The following is a 22645-nucleotide window of genomic DNA, read 5'->3' on the forward strand; positions in this document are numbered from 1 at the left end:
ATTTTGCATTTTAATTCAGCACTCTAATTTGCATTGGCAATTTAATTTTGCATTCTAATTTTGTATTGTGCATTTTAATTTTGCTTTCTAATTTTTGTATTTTAATTACACATTTTGATCTAATTTTCTGTAAAATGGCTTTGCAGGCAACTTTGCAGGCCGTCTGGTCAGGTCATTAGATGAGATGTTAAAAACTGAGATTTGATATCACTAAGTGCATTGTGGAATACTGTATCTCACACAGTGTGCATGCTGGACTATTTGAAAAATTTAGTTATCCATGTATTCCTTCCATGCATATAGAAAAACCGTGTACATACTGCAGGATTAGTTCAAGTGTGTGTTATGAAGATGTTTTATGTTGAACACAGTCCAGTCCAGAGTGAGTAATGAACGAGTCATATTCATGAATTATTTCCACAGGAAACACAGTACCAAAATGTCCAGTCCAATGCACATGATGACCAGCAACTAGAGTCATGTGAGCCTGTGAAGCATGAAGAGGAGTCATTTGAGACATCATGTGACCAGGAAGAAGATGATCAGCCGCTCATGAAACCCAACAACTACCAGTTCTGCTGAGGGCTTAACTAATCATCTAACTAAAGCGGGATCTTCTGTCTGAACATCAACAACCGTTGCACAATCCGTCCACAAATGCATGCATGTGAACAGAGATCTGACCTGTCGTCAAACGCGCTCCGCGTGTGATTGTACATGCTCTGCTTTTGTAGTTCTGCTCGCTTGAAGTCTTGTAAACAGTCTTGAACAGAGTTTAATCCAACCGGTTTCACTTCTCAGCAAAGTCCAAAACCTCCAAACGTCGGATTTGTTTGTTGTCTGATGTGCCTTTTTGGTAAACGTGCATCTTTATTTGTTTTGGGACTTCTCTGATGCCAAGGTTGGAAAGCAGCTTGTTCAGCGTTTTAAATGCAAATGCTGCATGTTCCACTTCCACTTTATACTTGATCTGCGTGTCAGTCATGTTTCTTCCTTTAAAATCACTGACAATGACCACAGACACAACTTTTTGTGCAGCTAAAATAACTAGAAGCGAATGATACTGGTAGCCTCGCCATATAAGTGTATACACCCTATACAGCCTACTTTTTTTTTTTTAATTGTCAGTGCAACAGTGTGCCATAACAGCACATTTGGTAATTTAATTGTTTTTTTATTTTGCATTTTAACTTAGTTTTTTAATTATTATTATTATTTGATTTTTCCCCATTATAATTAATTTCGCATTAGAATTTTGCTTTTTATTTTTTTTTGCATTACAATTTCACATTTTCATTTTTCTTTTAATTTTGCATTGAAATTTTTTTCAATTAATTTATTTAGCATTTTAATTCTTTAGCATTTTATTCTTTGCATTTTTAATTTTGCTTTCTAAGTTGCCATTTTATTTTATTATTTCTATTTTTTCCATTTGAATTTATTTTGCATTTTGCAAATTTTTTGGAACTCAATGTCACGTAACTCACCTGTAACCGTCATGAGTTTCACGCGGCTGAAGGTAATCAGTGCAGGTCAGAGGACAGATATGAAATCTTTCTGTCCGTTTGTCTCGTGCTCTAGTTCTTAGTCAATCTTTGTAGGCAAACACAGTATTTTATTGCTTCCTGCAGTGATTACGGTCATTTGGAGTGATAGTGTGAGGTCAATGCAGGTTTGGAGGACAGATTCAGGTCTCCAACGGGTGAAATATTGACATGCAGTTGGTGCAATAATGTTTCGGCAGATCGTTGTCTTATTTCTTCAGATAACTGAGGGTCAAAGGTTAAATGCGTTCTCATTTATCACTGAAGCCTTAGGAATAGTGAGGAAAACAATGACTGACGGCGCAGAAACCAATTCAGGAAGAGAAACTAACCATTTGCTTTTCCTTTAATGTGAAATGAAAGGTAGACAGTTTCAGTTCGTTTTCATATGCATATGTACACTTGATTATTTTGATGTGCAGGAAATGTTTAGATAGCAGAAATATTGTAAGCTGAATGTCACATTTTCTTTTCAAACAGGAGTCAAACTCTCAAACAGAGGTTTTTTTTTCTGTAGTTTCTTAACTATTTAACTTAACCTTCAAATCATCAGAACTGCCAGAGTAACTTTAGCTTGCTCGGAGTAACTTAATGTGTGATTAAGTACTCAATGAAGCAGTATATGCCATACCTTAGAACATTTATCATTTTAATTTAGCGTCTACATTCTAATTTCATTTTCAAACTTTTAATTTGGTTGCAATTCAATTTTGCAATTAATTTCACATTTTAATTTCATTTTTTAACTTTTACTTTAATTCAACTCTCAAACAGAAAAAAATCTGTCATTTTTTCTGTAGTTTATTAACAGTTTGAAATGGGTAAATTATGTTTTTATACTCCAAGCTGTTTAGTCAGTTTATTTGAACTCTCAAATGAAGCAGACACACTGCCATTGTAACTTTAGGTTACTTCAAATGTGATTGACCTGATGTTTTCCTTCTCAAAGCACAAACTGCCATGTGTATATGTTTATATTATATCCTTCTTTACAATTATTCTTATGTGACAATGTTTTAAAGTTCAATTATGTGAGATTTAATCATTATAATGACGTCTTTTCTCAGTGTTTATCTGTGTGTTAATAGTTCCCATGAGTCTTATCGTAATGAGTTTTGCACCTTTGATATCTACACATCTGTATATTTTAGTTTTACTACAGAACTTGCTACTGAAAGCTACTAATAAACCACGGAAATGTCACATAATCTTGTTGTTATCAGTGAAAATCCAGTTTATTGGGAGCGTTTGTGAGGTTAGTCAATGTCAAACACGAACTCATATTTGAGACTGAGCACATTATCTGTTATGAAACGGATCTCTCAGAATAAATACTTAAACATGTCTTTCTATGCATGAAAAAGCCATCAAAATATGAAATTAAAATAAATACTGTCAGTTTTCCACTTGTAGTGGGTTTCACTCTTCTGTGGGCAGTAAAATGCTTCTTATTTACAATCATAAACATGTCAGATTAAGATATAATGTCAGAGACGCACAAGGCCAGTTATTTTTCAAGCAACATGAATCTGCAGGCATCATTTACTCACTCTCATGTCATTACAAACATGTACTTTACAGAAAAGTAGAAGTTCACCCTGCTCTTTTTCATATAATGAAATGAAATGGTGATTTAAATAGGTCCATATATATTTGGACACAGGCCAATTTTGTATTATTTTAGCTGCTGATCAAAACATATTCAAGTTACAGTTATATAAAATGCACACTCTGAGCTTTAATTTGAGGGTATCCTCATCCAAATTGGAGGAAAGGTTAAGGAATTACAGCTCTTTAATATGTACCTCCCCCTTTTTCAAGAGACCATAAGTAATTGGACAGTTGACTCAAAAGCCGTTTCATGGAGAGATGTGGGCTATTCTTTCATTATTTCTACATTAAGCAGGTTAAAGGTCTGGAGTTGATTCTAAGTGTGTCATTTGCATTTGGAAGCTGTTGCTGTGAACCCACATCATGCGGTCAAAGGATCTCTCCATGCAAGTGAAGATGATTGTTAGGCTTCAAAAACAAAACAAATCCATCAGAGAGATAGCAGGAACATTCAGAGTGGTCAAACCAACAGTTTGGTACAATCTGAGAAAAAAAAAGGACGTACTGGTGAGCTTACAGCTTAAAGTCTGCAATTTCATTTCATCTTAATTGTTTCATTTTAATTCTATTCTGGTGACATACAGAGTCGAAATTATGAAAATATTGTCACTGTCCAAATATATATGGACCTGACTGTGCCATATTCCAGGTCTTCTGAAATCATACAACAAATGTGTTCATGAAGCGAAAAAAGCTGCATAAAAATGCTTTAAAAATCATTTTGGGTGAATAAATGATGACAATTTATTTTCCATCAATTATCCCCATCATCTGAAGTGCTTACAGGATCTGAAACAACCTCGTAGTTTCTGTTTGTCTCCACATCATATCTAAAATAAAGTAAAAAAGTATTTTTAAATAAAACTTAAAATATAAAACAAAAAATATATACATATAAATAAAAATACTAAATGGAATAAAAATAAACACAAATATAAAATACAAATAAACTAAAAATGAAATTATAATAATACAATTAAAAATAATATAAAAACAGGAAAAATTTAATATATATATATATATATATATATATATATATATATATATATATATATATATATATATATATATATTATACATACATACTCACACAGTCATGGTCAAAATTATTGGCACCCTTGGCAGTGGTTGGATCTTGCATCAGGACAAAAAAAATATCTATATATATATAAAAATAAACACAAAAATGGGTCACTGAGCAAGAATGATTCATTGGTTCTCCCAGTTCCCTGACCTGATCCCCATAGAAAATGAGTGAAGTGAACTGAAGAGGAGAAGCACCGTCATGGAGCTGTGAATCTGAAGGATCTGGAGAGATTCTGGATGAAGGAATGGTCTCTGATCTCTTGTCAGGTGTTCTCTAACCTCATCAGGCATTATAGGAGAAAACTCAGCTGTTATCTTGGCAAAGTTCAAATGGATAATTCATAGCCTTCTTCGCTCATATTTACCAATATTTACCAATACTTTTGGCCATGACTGAGATATACATATATTTATATTATGGGTGTAACGGTTCAAAAAATTCAAGGTTTAGATCGATAGGACACAGTGGTGTCACGGGTCGGTACGTTTTCGATACAGCAAAAAGAAGGAAATGTTAGAAAAAATTCCTTGATTTTTACAATTTTTGTATTTATTAAAACTAACATCATAACGTACAATCTTTTTTTTTTTTACTTTGAACAATGCAGTGTGCCAAACAACAGTGGTATCTCAGATCTGCGCCAGGAGTCGGATTTCATTTATCACATGAGCAGAGCTGACAAGTGAGGTGAGAAAGACAAGAAGTTGGCGAAAGTTTAGTTACAAAACATAATAAAAAAGCGCCTGCTTTAAAAATATTTCAGACTTTTCGAAGGCCTTTTGACTTTTGCCAGATGATTTGGGATGCCTTTTTAACATTCATTTCTTATTTATTTGGCTCCACCGTGTTTGCTGGTTTTCAGGGTTTTATATTTAATTTAGCGCTGTCAATCGATTAAAATATTTAATCGCAATTAACCCCCACTTTTTTCTGTTCTAATGGACCTTAAATTAATACTTTTCAAGTTTTTAATACTCTAATCAACATGGGCATGGACAAATATGGATGCTTTATGCAATATGTTTATTATTAGTGAAACCATAGTTAACAGAGCATGAAGAGTAGACATGTTTCAAAAGGTCATAGATGTTTTTCAAAGAACTTGTTCATGTCTATTAGACACATGAAAAGAAAATTTAAATACCAGGTTCCCATAACTTCTCTTTCTTTGCACTGAGCAGTTTACTGACACAAACATGTTTACATTTTCACATGAAGGGGCAGCTCACTTCTGACAATGCAAAATGTACATTTATTAATTATTATTAGCCTACATTTGTTTGCCTCTATGTGCCCACATACTGTATTTTGATGCAGCCAAATTCTCAATAAAATTGTTTTCATTCATATATTTGACTGTTTCTGTTGTCAGACAACGGAATGAATATGAAATATTGACAAACGCGACCAATTAAGACTACATAACTCTCTCTTCCAAGATGTTAATCTTCACAAAAATCCTGATTTATAATCGAGCCGTCGCCTGATAAAATAAAGTAGGCTACACATAAGATTAAGATAATAGCTGTGCTGTTGAGCAGAGCAGACGCAGAGAGAGCGCGAGGTGTGCGCGCAGCAGGAAAGAGAGACCTCACGGCAGTATCAGCGAGTCTCAGAATCTAAATAAGGTTTGGGAAAACCCTAAAGATTGGTCGCTAGGCGCTTTTTGGTAAAAAAAAAAAAAAAAAAAAAGGTTGCTAAAGGGGTGTGAAAAGTCGCTAAGCTGGCAACACTGTCAGCATCTCCATCCATTTCTCCAACTACGGGTCAACAGGCCACGGGTCAAACAGAAAATGCATGCTGCATTAATCTCGCGTTAATAAAATTTGTGCCGTTAAAATGAATTTGCGTTAACGCGTTATTTTGACAGCCATAATTTAATTGAAACTTTGTGCAAGATATTTGTTATTTTATATTAGGCCTACAGCATGGTGTATTTTGTTAATAAATTAGACATTCTATGTTTAATATAAGTGAGTTTGTCATACTGTTTTGTTGGTGTTAATTCTATCAATTTTCGGTGAATTGCCGCTAATTCGAAAGTGAAAGTAAAACACGCAAAGGCATTTACAAGCTGTTTAATGTGAGGAAAAGAGGGAAAATTCTAACGAACTAACGTTCTCTCACCATCACAACCCTAATGTTACTGGAGTAGTGTTTTTCTTTGGGAGTGGGACGGGCAGACATCACCGGTTACGTTGTTTGGGCTGCCTTATTGACAGTGGCGCTGAGAACATTATATTTCACACACTTTAAGATCTTCTATTTTGTAATAGGATTAGTCCAACGAATCATTCAGTTTGTAATGCATACCGAACCGAAAGCCTCGTACCGAACAGTTCAATACGAATACGTGCATCGTTACACCCCTAATATATATATATATATATATAAAAACAAAAAATTAAATAAAATAAAAACTGAAATCACACTCTTTGTCTTTCCAGGCACATTTTCATTTTTCTATTATAAAAAGTTGAGTAAACCTGCTCATAATGGATTCCTGAGTCAGAAGAGCATCACCTCCCCGAACACGACTCCATCCGAGTGTTTGTCCAGTCCTCCGTCAGCTGCTGCTTCCTCCTCCTCCTCCACCTCCTGCGGGTCCGAGTTGATCTGTGCGACTCCCAGCCTGTAGAGGGCGTCTCTGATCATCACCACCTCCCCCGGCTGACAGGCGCTCAGCACCTCTGCGATCTGCTGGTTCACGATGTCTCTGCTGCTCAGGAAGTCCAGTAGGCGGTTATAGAGATAGTAACACGCAGCGTTATCAAACACGTGAGCTTTCCGCCGAAGCGTCGTCATGCTGCTGTCACTGATGCTGCTTTCATGCTGGGGTTGGTCACAGATCTCTGCGACGGTGCCGGCATACGGCTCCAGCTCTTTGCAGAGGCTGATGGCATGGTGGGCGTCGTGGAGGGCGTTCGGTCTGTCGGGTCGCACTATCCAGCGAGAGGTGGATTTGGTGAGCGGGTGCAGATGAGGGTTGGACTCAGTCACTGTCAGATCCAAACTGTACGGCTGGTCCTGAAGCTCCGAGCATGAGACGTACTGAAAGAGGGGAGGAGACAGACGGGATTGACATGTTTAATGACCAATCAGGCATTTTAAAATCTGTGTACTACAAGTTCCCTTCAAGGAAAATTTTGTATAAGGTGTATAACTCAACATCTTTTTTGAAGGAATATTTTCATATCAGTTTTATTTGTACAGCCTTTTTCACAGTATTTAGCATTGCAAAGTAGCTTTTCAGAAATAGGCCCCCGGTTTCAGACAAGGCTTAAGCCTAGTCCTTGACTAAAATGTAAATCTGAGCTGTTTCAACAGAAAGAAACTTGCACTGAAAAAAATGGCAAAAACACACAATTTAAATGAAATGGGAAAATACAAAAAAAATACAAAAAAACACTATATTAGTATCTTAATGGTCCGTGCACTTTTGAGTCCATTAATGTTTTGTTTTTTAACCCAGACGAAAAACATGAAAAAAGAATGGTTATAGTATTTTTAACTGCTATGCTGACAACCAAAATTAAAATAGTAATTTTAATAAGAACCGTACACACAAAATTATTCGTGAAAAGGTAAAAGATTTTTGTACTTTTATTAAACATTTGAAAAGTGCACAAATTAATATAGAAAAATTTTCTTTGGCCAAATTTAGTAATGCTTCTCCCGCACGTTCAGTTGAGAACTAGAGTCTTTGGAACAATGCAGAGACATAAAAATATGGTTTTTGACAAGAATCCTGGGAATCGTCATGAAATTATATACTGGGATATCATTTTAGAGATTCTTTACATTTTTATTTTCTTTTTTGTTTAACAAAAAGTATAAATGGAAAATAAAAATGGAAAAATATTTTTTATTACATATTATGATGATGAATATTATCATCAAAATAATTTAATAATATAACATTATTAAATAGATTATTATTTTTCAATTTAATTTAATTATTAAAAGTAATATTATATATAATGTATATATGCTATTATAGTTTTTATTATAATTGCCTTTTTTCTATATTTTTTTGTTGTCGTAATTTTGTTGTGTGTTTTTGTCATTTTTTGTTTTTAAATATTTCTGTATCATTTTCATAATTTTTATTATTATTATTTTAGTTTTGGTTCTTTTAGTACACCAAAAGTTAAACTAAATGAAAATGAGGAATGTTGGCAAATAGCTGAAATAATTAAATTTTATTTCAATTCCTGTTTTATTGTATTTCACAAAGATTTTTGTTTTAGTTTGACTTAACTATAATATAACCCTGATATTATTTACACGTATTGTTACTGTAGCAGTAGTATGAGAAATTATGATTGTTTTGGAGCAATTCATATGTGGACTTACATATGTGTGAAATATTGTAAATGCAACAGAAGCATTATAATTACTATTAATAGAATTTCATTTTTGGTGATCTGTTCTCACCTGTGGTGGTGTTGTAGGGTCAGAGAAACATCCCTGATTTTTCACCCACATCTGTGAAGCCAGTTCAGGATATAATAAATCAGTGCAGAGCGCCACCTTCTGGGCACAATCCGCCACGTACACTGGCGGCCAGAACCGGGACGAAACCAGCAGGTCCAGATGATCTCGAGTGCTTTCTCTGCGGACGATATACTTGGATCCACAGACGACCTGCAGAGATCAGACTCACATATCAGCTCATCTGTTCACATCACATGATCAACACAGAGCTGTGCTGTAGTGAGTCTGGTACCTGATGAGGACAGACTTTACTGAGTCTGCCTGCCGTCAGGAGCGCGCCGGGCTGCTGCGCCGTCCACAGGCCACTCTGTGTGTGTGAATACAACAAAGACACAGACGCCAGCAGCTCGTCCTGTCAAACGAGAACAGAAGGCCATTCTGCCATAAATACTACAGGAATATTTAGAGTAACTCCACTTAATGTCTAGAAATGGCATGTGTAGGGAGGAGAAAGTGTGATAGAGTTGATTTGTGTTACTGAATAATTAATATTAGTGATATTATCGCTTTGACTGCACCGACACTATTAGATGAGAACAAACTTTGAACTGAACTGATCTGAATAATCACACTATTGTGCTCTGTATTTTTGTGAATGTTCCACAGAAACAATTTCTCATTTGTTTTGGTCCTGCCAACATACCCAGCATTTTTGGAATAATGTGGAGGTTTTATTATAAATTTGATTTTATTTTTATGTAAATTTCACATTCATAAATGCAAGTTTACAAAGGAAAAACCTCTTTTTATAGTGCTTGAAAAAGAGATTAAATTGAATATAGATGTGATGTCAAAATCTAAAAATAGTAAAGCAATTACAACAATTTTTTCTGTTAGTGTTAAGTTATAGTATGTACCCATTTAGATGCTGTGTTAACGTGTGTGTGTGTGTGTGTGTGTTGCTGTGTACTTTATCACTGTGTGTAGCAGCAGGAATCCCACACTTCTCCAGCACGTCTCTGAGCTCCTCTTCACTGTGCTGATCCATCTGATCAGGAATCAGACGGCCCTCATGGATCAGACGCACCAGCACAGATGGGTCCCCTGAAACACACACACAAACTGAGAGAATAATGCTGAAATCAAGCATTAAAGGATTATAATAAAGCCTGACAAATGAAACAATAGTCTGAAAAATCCACTGAAATGAAACCGTTTATCCATGAAAAAGGTTTGCTTTGATCCATCAGGCTTTTATGGCTCAGAGTCTGATATAGTGAGAATATGGAGGAAAAAACAGCTAAATTTTATTTAGAGACTCAAACTGAGCACAAATATGCAATTTAGTGCAGATGCCGATATGGACAGTAAAGTATGAAATACTGATTGTAATGTAAAACAATGAGATCTTTATAACAGTATAGCAGATACTTACATAAAGTGATATACATATCAGTCATCACTCTCTATCTACAATAATGTCTCAGTAAGATGATATTTAAATACTTAGTTTGATGATCAAAACACAATAAAATGACTAATTTGAGATGAAATAAATGTTGCTCAAATACCTGATGATCATATTTGATAGTAATCACTGATATTTCTGGATAAACAAGTAAAGATAAACTGCTTCAGTCCAGTAGAGTGTTCTTCATGAAATATCAAAGTTATTTTTAAGTTTACTTAATAAATATCAGTAAAGAAGCACAAGCTGAAGGTGGACAATTATACTAACAGACATTTTACTTGCTAAAAGGTCTAAACTATCAACAGAAGGCATGTAGCAGATTGTGTGCAACAGGATTAACAGCAAAGTTTCGATCATGTTGATCATTAGAGGCCGTAGTTAAACAGTCACTCAGTCGTCTCAGTACCTCTGAGCTGCGTGTCAGATGTGATTTTGTCTTTCTCTGTGTTGATGACAGTGGTGTTTCTCATGAGAGGAGGGATGAACGGGGCGATGATTGAGGCGTCGAAGCGCGTGATGGGAAAGCTGGAGGGAAACGCCGCCTGTTCCAGCGCCTCGTTCTCCATCGTCAGCCAAAACTCGTCAACGTGAACCTCATCTGTCGACTGGAAATCAGGCCACGTGAACTACAGAGGGAGAAGAACAGTCATATTTGAGTTACTGTGCTATATTTTAACTCATTAAATGTAAGTTATTTTACTATTTATATGCTATTATAGTATAGTAATGTAGTATATTAATATTTTTTAATAGATTATATTTTTATTTAATATTTTTGTTTTAGTAACTTTTTTATTAGCGTTAAATTATAATAATGAATTTAATTATAGTGCAGGATTAGTACTTCAGCATATTTCATTTACTGTAGTTACTAACAAGTGACTTGTTTTGAGTTTAAGTTTTTCATCTACTATTTATATTTTATTTCAATTCAGATGGGTTTCAATTAATTAATTTTCGTACTCAAAGTCAAACAAAAAAATTAGAAATGTAATTTAAATAAATAAGTTTATCTTTTTATATTTTATTCTATTTCAAACATTTGCTTTATTTCAAGTATTTTTTGAAGTTTTGCTTTTATTAATTTATATATGTTGCTTTAATTTATATTTATTTCACTTTGACTTTTAAATAATTTTAGTACTTCAACATACGCTTATTTCAGTTACTGTAGTTGCTAAAGCAACATTTGACTTATTTTATTTCAGCTTTTTTCAATTAATGAAAAACAATTATAATAATTGTTACATCTAAAAAAAGATATAAAATATTAAATTTTGTTACTCAAATATATAAACATTAAATAAAATAAAACATTTAAAAACAAACTTCTCAAATTTAATTTAAAATGTTAATTTCAGCTAAATGCCACAGAAAAAATTCTCATTTTTATTGAATTGATCTTGATATACTAAAATAACTAAAACAAGAAATGTCTAAAATTTATACAGACAAAAACTTAGAAAATTACAAAACAACAACAACAAAACTACTGAATAATAAACGAAACGAAAAAAAACAAACAAAATAAAAACATCAAAATATAAATAAAAACTATAATGGTATAATATAACATTGCTGTTACCTCCACGTTTTTGAGCAGTAACACATTGTTGGAGTTGCGCTGTGCGATCTCCAGTTTGGGAGCGATGCCGCACACGCCACAGATCATGTCGTTATAGTCTCGAACCGTCAGACACTCAAACGCCCAGTAACCGCTGCAGAACAGATCCTGAACACGCGACAGCTGGTCCGAGCTCAACGCGCCGTCTGAACCACACACAGAGAGACACGTTAACCTCACGCATACAATCAGCATATGAGAGACAAGGATGAAGATGAGGATGAGGATGAAGCACCTGTGTCAGTCAGTGAGTGTTTGATTACACTGAGAGCGGCGTGTGTGGGTTCATCGCCCAGTCTGATCTGATGTCTCATCTTAAAGAACAAATCCAGCGTCACCAGCAGCTGATTACCCACGTTAAACAGACCTGAGAAAAACAAACACGTTGCATTATCAATGTTACATTTTAGTATTGATACACTTATGGTTTTTATTGTGAATTTTCATATGTTCTGTTTTCGTTTTAATTTGACAAAGTTTTAGCAATTTTGTTGTTTGTGTCTTTTTTTATTAGTTTTTTTAAACGTCTATATTTATTCATTTTTTATTTTATTTTGAATTACCAGTCATTTTTATTTTTATATTTTCTGTTTTAATTTTAGTAATTTTGTTGTTGTTTTTTACTAGTTTTTTAAGTCTATATTTTTAATTAAATTTTATTTTTAGGTAAGTAGTTTTTCTGTTTTTATTTTAATTTTAACATTATAGTCATTTTTAATCTTTTTTCTTTTAAATATGTCTGTGCTGTTTTTATCAATTTTTTTATTTAATTTGAATTTGCTTTTATTTCCATATTTCTGCTTTCATTTGAATTTCAGTTATATAGTAATATTGTTGTTTTTTTTGTTTTTTTTTGTTTTTTTTTAAATGTGTCTATGGATAACGTTTTTGTTCATCTCAGTTTCAATTATCTTAGTACATCAAGTTAATTAAATGAAAATGAAAAATATTGGCTTGACAAATAGTTTAAATAAAATATGCCCCCCCCCCCATTTTATTTTAGTTCATATTTTAATTCAAGATTGACTTTTTATTATTACTATTATTATATTAAATGTCTATGCAGTTTCTACTAACAGTTTTAGTCTTAATTTGTGTGTGTGTGTGTGTGTGTGTGTGTGTGTTTACCTGGGTGCAGGTCTGTGAAACTGTGCATGGCCAGACACTCAAGATTTGTACAGACTTTCAGCTGCAGAGTGACGGGACGAATCAAGCCCTCTGTCAACAACCAGCATTCCTCCAAACCAGCAAGCGAACTAAACACCACAAAACAACACCACCACAACAACATGTAAATCTCCATATGAGAACATAGGGGTTTCGTCTGATCAGGTTGCTCTCACCTCTGGTCTCCTGTGAGCAGCGGGTATTGACACAGACTGCAGTGCGTGGCCGCCGGCTCGTAGAAGCTCGGCCAGCCGCTGCTCTCCTCTGTGTGCTTCTGCTGGCCGTTGAGCTGCTGTATGAGGCTGAAGACATCCTGCAGCTCGCTCTCGCTCTCGGGGAACTGCAGACAGGAGCGCATCAGACTGACGGTGGAGTGACGCTGCTGCTCTTTCTGAGCACCGCTCAGAGACTGAGACGCGTCCGACAGAACCGCAGAAGAGCACACATCCTCAGAGGACGGCTGGAGAAAACACACAACCAGAAGAAACACGATTTCAGCTCAGCTTTTTGCTTGATGCGTTACGCAAACAAACATTAATGCAAAACCCCTCTTAAAGTCCACTGAGACTGGAGATGAAACCAGTTATTATAATTAAAACTAAAATTATAATAAAATGTGGCCATAAAACCATTTCATAATTTGAAATAAAATTAACTGAAATAAAAATATAAAAAACTCATTTATTTTGTGTTTTATGTTGCCAACATTTCTTATTTTTGTTTAGTGACAAAACTGTTACACACACACATATATATATATATATATATATATATATATATATATATATATATATATATATATATATATATATATATATATATATATATATATAAAATGAAAAAAAATCAACTAGTAAAACCTGGAGTAAAATAAGCGATAAGCAAAATACAATTTTAAAAAATGTATTTAAATTCAGCCAGTTGCCAAGGCATTTTCATATGCAAAAATAAATTAATTAAATAAGTGACAAAAACACAACAAAATCACTAAAACCTTTGTCAAAATGAAAATTAAAACTATATAAAAATAAAAACTAATTCAAAATACTAATTGAAACAATAATAGTTTATTATACCAAAATAACACTAATTAGATGGTATTTTTGAGTTACTAGCAGTGGTTTAAGCTGACTGTCGGCTGTGCAGTGAGTGCTGAAGCTCACTGGGAGTTTGTTCTTCTTGGTGGGTTTATTGGTGAGTTCACAGTCGCAGGTCGGACAGCGCTGAGGTTTGTGCCTGTTCTTATAGACGTAATCACACGCGGGATTCTTACATCGACCTCGACCTCTCGCTGTAGACAAACCCAGAGCCTGAGGAACAGAAAAACACATACAGAGCTGATCAACAGTCACCAGACTGAATACTGAATCTGTACGTATGAAAGCAGGTCTACATCACAGACATATATTCTGAAACGTTTTGTGTTTTCTGTGTCAGCAGTGTGTGAACACTAACTAGGGAGGATCCAGCTGTCTTCTTGAAGGGCAGCATGGAGAGGATCTTGACGCCGTTGTCTGTGATGATGTACTGGTTACTGCTGACCGTGATGGACTTCTGAAATCACAGCTCAACAACTTTCACAATCTATCACAGACACCAGTCTCAAAGTATTCTTATTATCATCTCAGATTATTCTTATTATTATTTCAGATTTGTATTATTGTCAGATTCTTCTAATTATTATTTTTGTTATTTTTACTGTTAGTATTATTCTCTCAGATTTTATTATTATTATTATTGTTGTTTTTATATTGTTATTTTTTCTTCTTGTTGTTGTTTATATTACTTTATTATTCTATCAGATTATTACTGTTATTATTATTTTGTATTATCACTATTATTATTAATAGTCAGTTATTTTTATTTTTTGTTGTTATTGCTATGTTTATTATTCTCACAGATTCTTTATTCTTCTCAGATTATTTTTATTTCTTTATTATTATCTCATATAATTATTGTTGTTGTTTTGTATTATTACTATTAATGTTGTTCTATTTAATATTCTCTTAGATTATTTTTATCCTTCTCTCAGATTATTTGATTGTTCTTTTCTCAGGTTGTTTTTCTTTTTGCGGTTGTTTTTATTAATTTATTATTCCCTCAGATTATTATTATTATTATTTTGTAATGTTATGATCATTCTCTCAGAGTGAAATGTAATGTCAGTAAGTCACCTGTTGTAAGGCACTGGGTGTGATCATGTGACCCAGCTGTTTGAGGGTGCTGGGTTTCAGTCCTGCGATGTGTTCACTGGCTGATGGTTTCTCTAGAAATAAGAACACACACATTACACCTCAGAGAGTCAACGGAGAAGAAGATAATAAGAAACTTAACGGATATAAACACAAGAACAACAGATCATTAGACGTTTCTCACCAGCTTTGATGACGGCAGCATCTGATTTGACTTTATCAGGAGGAACCGTGATCCACTGCACCACTGCAGACTGAGGGGCCGCATCTGTCAACATCAGGCGGATTTCATTTACATTTTCACTTTCTGCACATGTGAATGGGATCAGGGACTAGTTTAGTGTTTTTAAATAAAGTTTGCCTCACTATTCTGTGCAGGAGCTGGAAGAATGGCTCGTATCCGGCGTTTCTGTAAAGCACTACTAGCTTTTTCTCTCGTGACAACCCGAATATGACCACCACCTAGTGATCTGAAATGAACAAAACAGACAGCGGATTAAGGAAGAACATGACAATAAAATATTCAATGCTTCATACATATTGTACAGTACTCACTGTGTGCTGCCTACTGTTAAAAAAAAAGGATGTGAAATAGATCCCAGCATTCAATAACAGACATTTCATAAAGACATTATATACAGGCTAGACCAGGGTTCCTCAAATCTTTCCCTGGAGGACCAATCTGCTGCAGAGTTTAGCTCCAACCCTGATCAAACTCACCTACCTGTGATTTTCTAATGATCTTGAAGACTCTGATTAGCATGCTCAGGTGTGTTTGATTAGGATTAGAGCTAAACTCTGCAGGAGTGGGCCAGATTTGAGCATGCCTGCGCTAGACTGTAGTCACATGATCTTATACATGCATGAATCAATATTTAATTAAAAAATTTTAATCCAATTTTGTGTTACTAAAATAAATACATTTAAGTTGAAGAACTAAAATGACTAAAACTGGAATTGAAATAAATTAAAGCTAAAGAGAATCATTTAAAAAATTGAATAAATTAAAACAAAAAAGAAATGTAAATAATATTAAAAATGACAAAAGCACAACAAAAATTACTAAAACATAAAATAAGATAAAAACTAATAATATAAAAAGAACTGCAAATTCCAAAAATGAATAAATACTATAATAGTATATAGATAACTCTAAAATAACACTTCTGAAAATGGAAGTGCATTGCATTGTGGGTTAAATTCTCACAGTGCGTCTTCTGCTGTAACCTGCATATTTTGGCAAATACAGAAGGTCATCCAGGTATTTCAAGCATACAGAAAATGATATGCACACTATGCATACTGCAGATAGAATATGAGTCGTGTACTGGGTTTCTTACAGCACAGCTGTGCAATCGGCGCTCTGCACTCCATCAGATGTTTTGACAGCGGCTCCATCAGGTGTTTGTTGGGCTGATGCTGCATTCACCCGCTCTCTCTTTTTACGGGCCGCCCTGCGAACAGCCGCAGTGACGCTATCCTGAACTTTATCTGAAGAGGTTTTCTGAGCAATAACGGAAGCTGTCGTCTGCTCTTCTGTCTGCTCTGTGTCTTTTGACAATGTCTCAGTGTCTGATGGATGAGGTTTAGAGTCGTCACACTGTTTTCTTGAAGACGGGTCAGACGTTTTGACCGAGCTTCTCTTACCCTGTAACAGAGGGAAATACAGTTTGTTTTATATTCCTCTGTTTTTAGATTTATAATTAGAAACACAAATTTAAATACAAAAATCACATTATTAGTTCAGGAAGTCTCATATTTCAGGTCATCAACTTTTTATGATTTTATATTATAATTTACATTTATATCATATAGATTCCTATTATATTTATATTTTAAAAAGATATAATATTTATACCATTTTTGTTATTATTTGTTAACTTTAATTAGATAATTTTAACAAATTATTTCTTTTAAAATATTGTGTTTTTAAAATATATTATTTATAAAAATCTAAGGAAAACAAGTCAACAATACATGTTTTCATGAAGTAGAAAATACATGGAAAGAGAAATTTACTACTGTGAACCCTCGTATGAATGTTTAGTTCATATTTTTCACTGTATGCTTTGCTTTGATTTAATTATCTAGAATGAGTATCAGACACGAGTAAGTTGAGTAACACAGAATAACAGTAGCATGGGTTTGAGGACTTACAGGTGCAAGCCATTTCCCTCCGAGGTGTTGTCCGCAGTCGGGGCACTGGGGCGGTTTGTGACGGGTAACGTATGAAAACACACACCCAGGTGTGGTGCAGTTGCCTCGTCCTCGCCGTGTGTATTTGATGGGCTGAAAACAGAACAGATGTGAGAGTTACATGTTACATGCATTATGCACAGAAAACTGGAAAGCACTTGGAAAAAATCTCAAGCATCAATTAGACTTCTAAAGGTACACAGCAGGGTTATTATAGTTCATTAAAACTACAAAAACATCTTCATTACTTGAAATAAAAACCTTAACTAAAACTAAAATTTAAAAACTTAAACATTTTATTTCAGCTAGAATTTCTCCTTCACTTAACTTGACGTACTAAAATAACTAAACTGAAAAAAAACTGATAAAAATGACCAAACACACAATGTTATTAAAGCTAAAATAATTTTTTATTTTCTAAAATTATTTAAATATTTTACATTTATATCATACATTTTATAGTATCTATATTTGCTTATATTATTACTATTATTTATTTAATGTTTTATTTTATTTATTTCAATATTAAAGCTTTTAAAAAAGTATGTATGTATGTATGTGTGTATATCTTTAATAATATAACAATATATATTATTTTAATGTATAATTGCAATAATAAAATAAATAAAAAATGTATTATGCACTAAAATAACTAAAGCAAAAAAAATTAAAATGACAAAACCACACAGCAAAATTAAAAAAACTTTAACTAAAATTAAATAATTTAGAAAATATAAAAATAAAAAAATTATTCAAAATATTAATAAAAACTATAAAAGTATTTCAATGATACTAAAATAACACTGGTGCACTGTGTTGATAAAGTTTGCCTGGTTTGTGCTTTCACAAAACTACACACGTGCAGGTCGTGGTCAGAAGGAAATGGCCGACCCATATGAAAGTGCTCGTTACGTAAATCCATTGTGCTGTTTATTGCCAGGACAGATGATTTACTGACCAGTTTAAATGAGGGTTTGGGTTCTGTCTTCACAGTGCTCACAAACGGAAACAACATTATTGGACTGGCCGTGTTAATCACTTTATTCTCCACGAGACCCTGAAAAACACAAGACACAGAGTAAATACTAATCACTCATTAATCATTTCTAAAGAGCTGTACATTCATTAATTCTCTTCATTCATCTGCTTGGAAAGCACCTTTATGTTGTAATGTGGATGATTGACAGCTCAAGCTCACCTGATTGGGTATTATGGTAACTAGATGAGTGGCATCTGCTTTGATCTGCGGAATCAAAACTCCGCCCTCCATTCCATTCTCTATCGCCATGCCAACATCACCATACAACACTCGAGACTCCTCCCTCTTCACGAGCAGAGGGGCGGCTTTGTGAGCATCCTGGCCGAGAACAGTCAGTCTTTCAGTAGTATTTTGGGACGGTGGGTCCTCGCTGAGTGCCTCGATGGCGATGCACTGCTCCGTCAGCTCCACCTCACTGCCCAGAGTCATGGGGGACACCAGCGTCTCCTGCACCAGGGCCCGAGGGGCTATATCCACGGACCTGTCCACCAGCGTGTCCATCTCGCCGTCTCCCTCGACCCGCTCGCCTACCGTTGAACTCTTGGGCAGGAGCACGTAATTCGCCCTCGGGAGGATCTTGCGGAAACCTGGGACGTCCTGAGAGGATGCGGCTGCTGATTGCCTGCTCTGTGAAAGGAGACATAAAATTGACAGTTATGAGACTTTTGAAGGGAAATAAGCTTTATTACACAGAAAAAAAATACAAATTTGCCTACTTTTCTTTTAACTAAATATAATTTCCTATTTATTTCAAAGCAAAATATGACCTAGACAGTTTACATGTTTTGTGGAGATTCACATATAGTAGATCTAAAAAGTCTAAATGCAATTTTTCTTTTATGGTTTAAAAAAAGTTTCAGGTTTGCTGTAAGCTGTACAATTTGGATACATTTTTTCGTGATCATATATCAGTACGACCATATATATATATATATATACACATGTATATAGTCGTACTGATATATTATATACATAGTTATAACATTGATATATTTTTTATTTTATATATTAAAAAATAAATAGATTTATATTATTGCTTTATTTATTAAACGTTATATTTTTGTACAATTGATATACATTGATACACTACTATAGTGTTTGTTATTTGTTATTTATTTCCTTTTTTCAGTTTAATTTATGTTGTGTTTTTATCATTTCTTTAAAAATATGTCTATATAATTGTATTATTGATTAGTTTTAGTTTGTTAATTTTAGATATTTTAGTACTTCAAAAAAAAGAAAAAGAAAGCAGTGCCATCTTTCACTCTGAAATCGCAGCGCATATATTAATTATTTAAACACAGCCAGTGTGATTTGATAATGCCACCAAGTCAATTTTAGTATTCATAACTTTCACAATGTAAACAGTTTTGATGAATAAAAACAAAATATGTCTTCTAATTCATAAGAATTCTGAATGTCAAATTAGGAAACTGCAACTACACAAATAAATGTAATTGCATTAATCATATTTAGTTACTCAGTTAACAGGCTTACCGGGTCGATGCCGTCTTTCTCCATGCGCGCTCTCTCCAGGTAATAACCTCGATCCGACACGTTCAGCCTCTTCCAGCTGTCGCTGATGCATTTGTTGATCTCAGACTGCGGCAGGTCCGGATGCTCCTGCTGGACGCTCTGATGCACGTCAAAGTAATACAGCAGATATGCCGACCTGTGACAGCAGAAGGGTCGTTATTGCAGGAAACTACAAGTGAACTGCCTGTGCGTTTATGTTTCTCAGTGAAGATCTACCTGGGCTTCTTGGGTTTGTCCGAGTTCTCCACGCTGCCTTTGCTCTTGCGTTTCTTCTTAGGTGAAGGAAGTTCCAGAAGCGTGTAGCAGCTCTCCACCTCCATCTCCCCATAGATGGCCTCCATCTCTGAAGAAACAGAGAAAGAGAATCAAAGAACTGGGCAGAGACCTTAAAAATCAAGTCATTTATGTATTACCAATAAAATTAGGGAGGTTTCATTCAAAATCGTTCACTGTATTTATCCTTTAAAACGGGTTTCGGAAAGACTGACTTTTTTTTTTAATGAGACACAGCATCGTCTTTTCATAAATACAAAATTATTACAAATATTGAAATACAACCCAAAGAAAATATGTTTTATTTTCCTATTATAATGATGTTGAATTTAAAATATGGTATATTATAAATTTAGTAGTGCTGTCAAATGATTAATTGTGATTAATCGCATCCAAAATAAAAGTCTTTGTTTACATAATATACGTGTGTACACTGTGTATATGCATTATGTATATATAAATACAAACACATGCATGTATATATTTCAGAAAAATATGTTAAAGGAACACTCCACTTTTTTGGAAATAGGCTCATTTTACACCTCCCCAAGAGATAAACAGTTGAGTTTTACTGTTTTTGAATCCATTCAGCCGATCTCCGGGTCTGACGGTAGCACTTAAATATATTTATATATAATATAAAATATAAGAATAGAAATATATATACATGTAAATATTTTCAAAATATATCCTGTATGAGTGTATTTATATACACACAATAAATATATAAACAGTACATCCACACACACATTATGTAAAAAAAAAAACTTTTATTTTGGATGCGATTAATCGTTTGACAGCACTAAAATTGAGATATTATATGGAAAAGTCTATATCCACAAATGTAAATTGGCATCACAAAAACCTACTTTTGCTCATTTTAAAATAAAAATAGGACCTTTGTATTTTAACAGAAAAAATGACTGTAAATTACTGCAAAGCCTTAAAATTATTCTGAAACTAAATTATTATTAAACTATTAATATGTTTATCTTTTTATGGTTGGATTTGAGTATGTTGAGTATGTTCATTGTTCTAAATGCTCATATATATATATATATATATATATATATATACACACACACGTATGTTTAAGTATGTTTTTATGAAAATATAATGTGTGTAAATAGTAAGGGTCATGAAACATAATTAAATGTTTTGTTTTATTGAATTACGGTGTATTAAGGTTATGATCTTTGATAAATAGTGTGAGACTATATTTTATAATAACGTCTTTTGATGAAAGAGAATATGTTTAATGTAAAACAGCAGTTTAATGCCAATACATAAATATCCGTATTAGCATATTTTGAATTGTTGCTAAATATATTTTATTTTATTTTTTTAATTTTGTGAAGACCGGTTTCGTTACATTACTTACATGATGTACTTCAGGGAATACTATGGTATTACTACTATAGTACACACACAAAACAAGGTACTTTTTATAAACATGGTAAAACTAGCCTATTAGCTAACAAAGTACAGCTGGAGCAGATGCAGGTAAACAACCGCATCACGTGACACTCCTTAACTGTCTTCAGACATACAAATATATACACATATATGGGTTTAACTGCAGTTTCTTTACATAAACGCGAAGCTGAGGAGGTTAAAGAGGTCTCGGGGTGTTTTATTCCCTCCCGTGTGTGTGTGTGTGATGTCGGTTATTGTTGAGAGCTGATACTGACTGTCCGCGGCCAATGAGCGCGTGTCTTATTGAAGCCTTACCTGATTGAGCGCAGGACCGGTCCAAACCCAGACCAGTCTCTCCTCACACCGGCACCGGGGATCCGGATCATGTGTGTGTGAGGCGCTGTGTTTTAGCTGTGTTTCCTGCAGTATAGTGCACTAAAATGGCGGAGGAGAGATCAGATGAACAACTGGAGGCCCAATGAGAGTTTGATCTGCAGCGGAATAGCGTACGGCTTTTAATTTGCCCTCGTGTTTAAGCGATATTTTTTTATTTTATTTGACATGTATGTAAAAGCCATATACTGGCAAATATCTATGTTCTTGTTTCAGAGAATACATAAAATCGCTCTTCCCGCATCGGGCGCTTGGCGGCGTAGAGATTACTCCGTTTCAAATCTCAGCATGTTTTCGTTTGTATCCTGTTTTAATGACAGGCATCTTTTCCTGAGGTGCAAACAGAAATCAGCCCCTTTATAGAACGATAACACCAAACCTCGCTTTCCGTAGTTCAGGACGTTTGTGATGAGTCAATCGTGAAAAGCGAAGAGAAAAGTAACGCGTATCACATGACATCTCCCCCTACGTCAAGCATTGCTTTAGACAATTTTTAAAACTTGAATAATGACACAGAGAAACTTTAATAGACATTGCATTGAAAAATATGCATGTATAATATGATTTTTATTATTTCTATTCTCGAGCCGTTGTGCCTGACCAATTACGGAGAACTTTCAAGCGCTAAGCTTTGTCTGTTTTGAGAAGCTCGTGTATTT

The 22645-nt window shown here is 34.2% G+C and overlaps 2 protein-coding genes across 5 annotated transcripts in view; one reads left to right on the top strand and one right to left on the bottom strand.

Annotated features, from left to right (window-relative positions):
* The window catches only part of LOC306853665 (macrophage colony-stimulating factor 1 receptor-like), a 25521-nt gene extending 22566 nt beyond the window's left edge, over positions 1-2955 (top strand). Inside the window, exon 22 of the mRNA XM_079391236.1 lies at positions 424-2955. Within this exon, the coding sequence (XP_079247362.1) occupies positions 424-582 (159 nt within the window). The 3' untranslated portion in view covers positions 583-2955. The remainder of the gene's footprint in view (positions 1-423) is intronic.
* LOC306853664 (HMG domain-containing protein 3-like) lies at positions 2746-22393 on the bottom strand. 4 transcript variants are annotated; one of them, XM_079391234.1, is made up of 22 exons: positions 21909-22393; positions 20121-20247; positions 19866-20040; positions 18528-18995; positions 18288-18386; positions 17291-17422; positions 16474-16781; positions 15500-15603; positions 15318-15401; positions 15116-15207; positions 14397-14495; positions 14105-14251; positions 13118-13401; positions 12903-13030; positions 12010-12141; positions 11736-11920; positions 10557-10776; positions 9650-9783; positions 8972-9091; positions 8680-8889; positions 6729-7293; positions 2746-3985 (listed from the first exon to the last, which is right to left on the bottom strand). In XM_079391234.1, exons 2-21 carry the CDS (start codon positions 20243-20245, stop codon positions 6751-6753), a joined length of 3789 nt encoding a protein of 1262 aa, XP_079247360.1. In that variant the 5' UTR covers positions 20246-20247; positions 21909-22393; the 3' UTR covers positions 2746-3985; positions 6729-6750. The 4 variants fall into 4 exon arrangements, with proteins under 4 accessions (XP_079247360.1, XP_079247358.1, XP_079247361.1 ...); XM_079391232.1 differs by having other exon boundaries at positions 2763-3985; positions 9650-9801; positions 21909-22038; XM_079391235.1 differs by having other exon boundaries at positions 2765-3638; positions 21909-22027.
* Positions 22394-22645: the final 252 nt, after the last annotated feature.

The sequence above is a fragment of the Barbus barbus genome (assembly GCF_936440315.1).
Source record: "Barbus barbus genome assembly, chromosome: 33".
Classification (NCBI taxonomy): domain Eukaryota; kingdom Metazoa; phylum Chordata; class Actinopteri; order Cypriniformes; family Cyprinidae; genus Barbus; species Barbus barbus.